General features: G+C 51.9%; 1 protein-coding gene across 3 annotated transcripts in view; it reads left to right on the top strand.

The window, feature by feature from the left end:
• Positions 1-7021, top strand: part of LOC102262946 (leukocyte immunoglobulin-like receptor subfamily A member 5) — a 71142-nt gene extending 64121 nt beyond the window's left edge. The window contains exons 2-7 of one of the 3 annotated variants that reach the window (XM_014533941.1): positions 1915-2360; positions 2506-2808; positions 3023-3304; positions 3559-3861; positions 6044-6094; positions 6238-7021. In XM_014533941.1, coding sequence (XP_014389427.1) covers positions 1991-2360; positions 2506-2808; positions 3023-3304; positions 3559-3861; positions 6044-6094; positions 6238-6374 — 1446 coding nt within the window. In that variant the 5' untranslated portion in view covers positions 1915-1990 and the 3' untranslated portion in view covers positions 6375-7021. Of the gene's footprint in view, positions 1-1806; positions 2361-2505; positions 2809-3022; positions 3305-3558; positions 3862-6043; positions 6095-6237 lie in introns of those variants that run through there. The other 2 variants (XM_014533940.1, XM_014533939.1) reach the window with 2 other exon arrangements.
• Positions 7022-8083: the final 1062 nt, after the last annotated feature.

Here is an 8083-nt window from a genome sequence, read left to right as displayed (position 1 = left end):
TAATGGAATCGGTAATTTATATTGGGAATGAAAGGTGCTTCCACCGAGAAGTAAATTATGCAGCAATTCCTGTAGACGCTGTGGGTAAAACAGTACCACAAAACGACCTCTAATATTATGTACTAAAACTTTATACAGATATGCAGGTGAATAGGATTCCTAGCTGGCAGGCCCCTGACAGCAAGCTGGCCACCTGTCGATTCCCTGAGTGATGGGGCTCCCTCCTCCCTCCTGTCAGGTTCCAGGGTGCAGGTGAATGGGGTTCCTGGCTGGCAGGCCACTGACAGCAAGCTATCCAACAGCAGATTCTGTGAGGAATGGGGCTGCCTCCTCCCTACTGTCAGGGTCTGGTTTGAAGGCCGACCATGCCCCCTGTTGGGCCAGACCCAGAGTTCTACTACTCCGTGGCCTCTGCCTCAGCAACCCAGGACTGACTGCTGCTGGGTGCTCCTGGCGCTCCAAGGGTGGGTTCTTCCCTCAGGCCTCACAGGTAACAGCTCGGGGAGGGTGCAGCCCTTGGAAAGGCAACCCAGGACTCAGCACTTCCACGCTCCAGTCCGAGAGCGGGTTCCTGCCTGAAACCTCACCCTGAGGGTGGGTTCCTGCCTGAAACCTCACCCTGAGTGCAGGTTCCAGCCTAAAATCTTGCCCTCCAAAAAACAGCTGGGGGAGGATGCAGTCATTTCCAAAATGACCCTTGCAGGACTGACTTCCTCCCGGTTGGTCGCACTTCTGGCCCTGATGTTACACCCAGGGTTTTTATATAAGTAGATATGCATTAACAATGGACACAGGTGATAGGGTGATGAAGGCCTGGGAAGGAACCAGGTGTTGGGGTACAATGGGGAGAAAAAAGGTGATATCTGTAATACTTTCAACAATAAGCATTTACAAATAATAAAATGGGTCTCTTGTAAGCAACAAAAATAAGAAATAAATACATAAATAAATAAATAAATAAATATCTGTTTTAAGTCAACATCAGAAGTCCAACCCAAATCAGTGTCCTCTAAAGCTTGAAGGCAGGACCACAGGATGAGGAAGAAACTTTAGCACAGGAAACAAAGGGCCCTGAGGAGGAAAATTGCCTCAGAAGCTTGTCCCCAGGATGGTGTGGTAGATGCTATGGCTAAGAAAAAAAAAAGAGAAGTCCATGAGGGCACCTATGATAGAAAGAGAGCCACACTCAGGGCCAGGAGAAGTGATGTGTTTCCTTCCCTTATTTCTCTGCATTTGCCTCTGTGATCATTGTCACAGGGACATCGCCCTGAGCAGCACAGTAAGAAGTGAGCGTGTCCCTGCTGATCTGAGCTCTGCAGGCCACAGGGACCCACATCTTCCTGGAGCGTTTCCAGGGCCCGGGTGACACTGTCCATGGTGAGACCACAGGGAGGTGCTGATGGACGGGCGGAGGAGGAAGGAGACCCCATGGGGGAGGCTCTGACAGGGAAGGATGTGCCCTGGGTCACCTCACCTGCAAGGGGCATCTCAGGGGGCTCAGGGTCTATTTCCTGCTTCACCAGGGAAACCACATGCAGGCCTCTGGGAAGTGAAGGTTCCCCTTTCTGTGGGGCTGCTAATGTGAGAATCTTGTCACAGGGAGGGCCAGCCTCCCAGTGGCCACACCCTGTGTGTCTGTCTGTTCAGAGGACACTGTGGCCTCCTGCATCTGCACAGTGAGGTGCAGAGAGAGGAGACGCCATGACCTCCACCCTCAGGGCCCTGCTCTGCCTCGGTGAGATGGGAGGGGGGGAGGGAGCCCTGGTCTGTCAGGACCCCAGGACTCAGGAGGCTCATGGGGAGGAGGGAGGTGCTCAGGGCTCAGGGCAAATCTCTCACAGGGACTCTCTTCCAGGGCTGAGTGTGGGCCTCAGGACACCAGTGCAGGCAGGTGAGTCTCCCCAGGTGTCCCAGGTCCCACTCCTGACTGGGGATGAGGGGCCACCCCCCAGGCAGCTGGGGATGGAGAAGAGCAGTTCTGGGCTGACAGATGGGTAACACCTGGGAAGGTCCTGGCCTGACAGCTGGGACTGAGGGTGAGAATGTCTTAAACCCAGCTACTGGTTTCCTTCCAGGGCCCCTCCCCAAACCCACCATCAGGGCTGAGCCAGACCCTGTGATCCCTTCTGGGAGCCTCGTGACCATCTGGTGTCAGGAGACCCCAGGGGCTGAGGAGTACCGTCTGAATAAAGAGGGAAGCCCAGCACCGTGGAAAAGAGAGAAGCCACTGAAGTCTGGGGACAAGGTGATGTTCTCTATCCCAGAAATGACAGAGCTTGATGCAGGGATATATCACTGTTACTATCTCAGTCCTGCTGGCTGGTCAGAGCGCAGTGACCCCCTGGAGCTGGTGGTGACAGGTGAGAGGACACTCAGGGATCCCAGCCTCAGGCTCTGCCCTCAGGAAGGGGGTCTGCTCTCAGGGTGTCTCCCTCTCACAGCCCAGCCCTGGGGGACATGAGGGAGATGTGAGCCCATTTAACACACTGCCTCCGCTTCTCCTAGGATCCTACAGCAAACCCAGACTCTCAGCCCTGCCCAGCCCTGTCCTGACCTCAGGAGGGAACGTGACCCTCCAGTGTGGCTCAGGGCAGGGATTTGACAGGTTCATTCTGACTAAGGAAGGCGATCACAGGATCTCCTGGGCCCAGGACTCACAGCCACAGCCCAGCAGGAAGTACCAGGCCCTGTTTCCTGTTGGCCCCGTGACCCCCAGTCACAGGTGGACCTTCAGATGCTATGGCTGTTACAGGAACAGCCCCCAGGTGTGGTCACACCCCAGTGATGCCCTGGAGCTCCTGTTCTCAGGTGAGTCCCATTATTGTTCCATTAATCGATTGACTTAACATACACATACGGGCATCCTTACTGTGAGGGGAGACCCACATGAGAGGGGGAGGGGAAGGGAGCACAGTGGCTCCTGGACCAGAGACACATAGAGAGACAGTGAGAACTGGGGTCCAGCCCAGGAGATGAGGTTATGGGAGGAGCAGCCCCTATCACTCATGTCTGTTCTCCCCAGGTGAGTCTGGGAAGCCCTCTCTCCTGACCCAGCAGGGCCCCATCGTGGCCTTTGGACAGAGCCTGACCCTCCAGTGTCGCTCTGATGTCGGCTATGACAGATTTGCTCTTCACAAGGAGGGGAGACGGGACCTCCCCCAGAGCCTTGTCCTGCAGCCCCAAGCTCACTTCTCCATGGACACTGTGAGCAGCTCCCACGGGGGCCGGTACAGATGCTACGGTGGATACAACCTCTCCTCTGAGTGGTCGGCCCCCAGTGACCCCCTGGACATTCTGGTGGCAGGTGAGGAGCCAGTGGTTTCAGTCACGGACGAAATTCTGCACAGGCCCTGCTGGGGTCTCAGGTGGTGAGGCCAGAATGACAGTGCAGGGCCCCAGGGAGGGGGAGAGACAGAGATAGGCCGGGGGTTGGAGGGGAGAGGGGAGACTCAGAGAAACAGAGACAGACAGAGAGGAGGGTCCTCAGAGAGTGGCCTGTTGACTCTCAGGTCACAACACAGTAGGCAGGCAGCCCTCATCCTCCTTCTCTCTCTCTAGGATGGCTGTCTGACAGGCCCTCCCTCTCGGTGCAGCCAGGCCCCAGGGCGGCCTCAGGAGAGAACGTGACCCTGCTGTGTCAGTCACGGAGCCTGAGGGACACGTTCCTTCTGTCCAAGGAGGGGGCATATCCCCCCCTCCTGCGTCTGAGATCAAAGCATCCAGCTCAGCAGTTCCAGGCAGAGTTCTCCATGAGTCCTGTGACCTCAGCCCACGGGGGCACCTACAGGTGCTACAGCTCACACAGCTCCATCCCTTACCTGCTGTCACTCCCCAGTGAGCCCCTGCAGCTCCTCGTCTCAGGTGAGGGTCCCTGACCATGTCTGCTGAGCTGTCAGCTCAGGGTCCTGTCCCCAGAAGGATCATGGGCTGGAAGGGAATGGGGTGCACTAGGGATGGTCACCCAGAAGACATTTGCTCTTGAGAGCCCCACCCCAACTTCCCCTGAATCCTGAAGGTGCCAGGTGGGCAGTGGGAGGGTTGAGGGGCCACAGGGCAGATGCAGGGGGATCTGAGTGAGGTGGGGAGTCCAGGGTCAGTCTGAGATCCTCACCCCCTTCCGTCCTCCTTCCCAGGAACTTCTGGGACCCAGCCCCCCACCCACAGGGCCCATGTCCACAGCTGATGAACCACTGGGTCCCTTAAGCTCAGAGGCAGCTAGACCACCCCAGGGCAGTTCTTGGTCTCTCAGAGGACCTAATGCCACCCTGACACTTAAGGACAGGCTTCTGTCCGGGGGGGGGGGGGGGGGGTGGTCAGGGATTCTAGGAGAGATTTAAGTGGGACCACAGTCCTCCAGAGTCTCTGAGGATTCACCTCTCCCCCACTACAGAGTCAGGCCTAAGAGGGGGAAGTGAGGCAGGTGACAGGTGGGGTGGTCATAGCAGAGGGAGATGTGGGGGCCCAGGCTGAGGGAGGAGGAGAGGCCAGAGAGGTGGAGAGAGGACAGGGGGACACTCCCTCAGCTGCTCATTTCCAGAGCCCTTTGGATGGAAGCCCTCACCCTCACAGATGGTGTCCCTGAGCCTTCTAAGAGCAGGACAGGTGGCTATTCTGCCCAACGTGTTACCTGCTGTAGGTAACAGCGCCGTCTCCACTGGACACACTGCTGTCGTGAGAAGTGTTCCCACCTGTGGGCACCACTCTGCAAAACCCTGTGTCCCCTGGAGGCCTCCAGGCCCTCAGTGCTCACCTGGGAGACTCAGTGGGACCATGGAGGCCTCATGAGGAACCAGAGGTCCTACCCAGACCTCTGTGTGAAATTCAAGTTTGCTGTCTTCACTTTCTGTGCATACTTCTCTATTATTGCTCTTTCGCTGGGAACTTGTAGACAATACTTGCATATATAATTTTTAACCTGCAAACATTTATGACTTCAAAAACATGGATTTATTCTTTTTTTGTTGGGATTATAGTAAATCTATGTATTTATTATGAGGAGTAACTTCTTATTAACATGAAGTTTCTTATAAAAGATGCTACAAAAAGTTAATTTTTTAAAATATTTATTGATTTCAGAGAGGAAGGGAGTGGGAGAGAGATATATAGCAACATCAATGATGAGAGAGAATCATTGATCGGCTGCCTCCTGCATGCCCCACACAGGGGATGGAACCCACAACCCAAACATGTACCCTGAATAGTAATCGAACTGTGATCTCCTGATCATAGCTTGACACTAACCCACTGGGCTATGCCAGCAGGGCTAAAATGGTTTATATTTGACTTCAGGTGCATTCTGTAGTTTTATTCATTAAATTGTCCACACTCAGAGCTCAATAATTGCTCAGGTTTGACATATATGAATGTCTACATATTAGAGACCAAATGCGTGGATCCTGGGTCCTCGCTGTTGCAAAAAAGTAAGCTCTCAAAATATAAGCACATGAGTTAGTTTCCCTGGTACAGAATCCACAATGAGAACAGAGATTAGAATAGCTAATTATGGCCCTGGCTGCTGTGGCTCATTGCTTATAGCACCAGCCCATGCCCCACAGGGCCGTGGGTTAAATTCCCAGTCAAAGGTCACAGGTGTGATCCCTGGCCCCTGTCGGGCCTTGTGCAGGAGGCACCGATCCATGTGTCTCTCTCACATCAATGTTTTTCTCTTCCTCTCTCTCTCTCCCCATCCCCTTGTCCCTTTTACTCTCTTTGAATATCAATGGAAAAAATATCCTCCGGTGAGGATTTTAAATAAATAAATACTCACCATTTTCTAAATAGTGAGCCCATATTTCTGCTCAATCCTCAATTCTCCAGGAAAAGCCAAACTGTGATCCAAAGTGACTTAGAAGTAAAGTCTAAACTCAAAATTCCCAGGGAGCCTGAAAGAATCTATGAAAGCAGGCAGGACTCTTCTCCAGCAGAGAAAGGGTTCATGGAGGGACTGGTAGCAGTTAGGTCATGAGAAAGGGGAGAGCTATGGGGACACTGGGCTTGAGTGGCATCAACTCCTCACACAGCCCCACTCCTGTCTGGTTCTCAGGAGCAGCCGACACCACCAGCCCCTCACAGAACAACTCAGACCCCAAGAGTGGTGAGTAGGAGACACTGTCTGTTATGGGCTCAGCACAGATGGTGGTGTCCTGTCAAGGGGAGGGGATGCCTGGGTGGAAATCCAGGGTCTGGTTGACATTGTCCTGCCCTGACCTCTGTGACCTGTTTTCCCACAATTTCCAGCCTCCCACCCACAAGACTACACCATGGAGAATTCCATCCGGATGGGCGTGGCAGGATTGGTCCTGTTGGTGCTCGGGGTGCTGCTCTTTTGGTCTCGAAACAGCCAGATAAAGACCCAGGAAGCAGCCAGGACATGAACATGGAGGGAACAATGCACGGTTCAGAGAGGAGGATCTTGGGAAGGTTCTGGAAGATAATGTGGAACATATGCTGAGAGACCTGTCTGGGACTCCTTGCAGTTGGAGGAGTCATCGCTCATGTGCCGGGACTAGTTCTGGACCTTCTGCCCTTGAACTGTGGTCCTTTCCCTCCCGACCACTGTGAGTCCTGTGACTGGTTCCTGACTTTCCCCATTTTGGTGAAATTAGCATTTATCCCACATGGCAGGTACAGGCCCACACCTCCCTATACTTTCATGGAATATGTTTTCCTTTATTTCTAACCACATGAACCTTCATGTCAGTATAGAGTCCCCATCTCCTGAGTCCAGAGTGTGCAATCTATTGTAGCCATCTACAAGGTGCACAATCCATCCTGCAAGAGGTAAACCCACAGGAGGTCCTAATGCCCTCTCTGGACTCCACACGCCCCTCACCTGGCCTCGGAGGCCACCGCTGTGCTTTCCACATAAACTTCACCCCTTGGGATCCAGACATGGTTGTTTGAAGGGGTCGCCTGGTCTGCGCTGCCTCTGAAAACCCCAATGTCCAAATCACAGTGCAAGACATAGAAGACATGTTACAGATGTGCATCCTTGAAACCTATGTCCTGTTATTCACCGATGGCACCTCAATAAATTTAATATAAAAAATTACTGATTCCTGCCATTTGCCACTTTCTCTGATATATATGTCCCCTTCACGGCCATCAACAAGAGCCCAAGTAAGGTCCTCAGGCAGACTTGGGAAGCGATACACAAACTGACTTTCACAAAACAGTACAAGCCCATGTGGGACACCATTAACACCACACTGATAGCCCCACAGTGCTCCTAAGTCCCTTCTAGCTGATGTGTCACGATGGTTTCTACTTCAAGGTTGGGGCACAGTTTTCATGAAAACACAAGACCATGCTCCCAACCCATCCAGATGAGATGCACAAAGGAATGTTATACTATCAGTTGTGGGAGAGAATCGTGAGTCCATAGAATCCTACTGCATTACTTGTACGAGTGCCAATTATATTCATCCATTCAGAGACTTCATGACAATCATCTAGTTAGAGACACACAGCTACGTCTTTAAACACATGCCTTAGAGAAAATGTGCACATGTGCGTCACACACAAGGACATTGACAAGTTATTCTTATTAACCACTCCCCCCACCACCCGCAAAAAGCACTATAAGATTGTATGCACAAGAAAAGAGACATTTTGGTGTCCTGTATAAAAAATTATCAAATAATATATATCAATCAAAATGCACAACTTGAAATTGCAAGGGTCATGTATATCCATCATCACATATAATATCAAATACATGTAGATGATTATAAAACGATGTTTTTAGGATTATTCCATTTACCCAACATTAAAAAGGAGACATTAAAGAGGAGACATTGTGTATTATTTAGGAATGTATACCTAAGATAAACCCCAGAAATAAACGAAATAAAGGAATTCCAGGAAATCCATGATAATTAAAAGTTGGGAAGTGTTGGGTGGTTTTGTTCAGGATGGAAACCACGGAGTCTTCTGGAATCATGGCCACCTTCCTCTTTATGCTCATTCGATGACTCATAAATCTACTTGTCACTACTCACAGAGCATTTCTGTTCTATGACCCTCACTATTTCCCACACAAGGTAGTGAGGTGGAGATGAACTAGGGGGGAAAGCCACACCCT

Source organism: Myotis brandtii, unplaced genomic scaffold (assembly GCF_000412655.1).
Source record: "Myotis brandtii unplaced genomic scaffold, ASM41265v1 scaffold1233, whole genome shotgun sequence".
NCBI classification, from domain to species: domain Eukaryota; kingdom Metazoa; phylum Chordata; class Mammalia; order Chiroptera; family Vespertilionidae; genus Myotis; species Myotis brandtii.
This window is presented reverse-complemented; position numbering and strand designations above follow the sequence as displayed.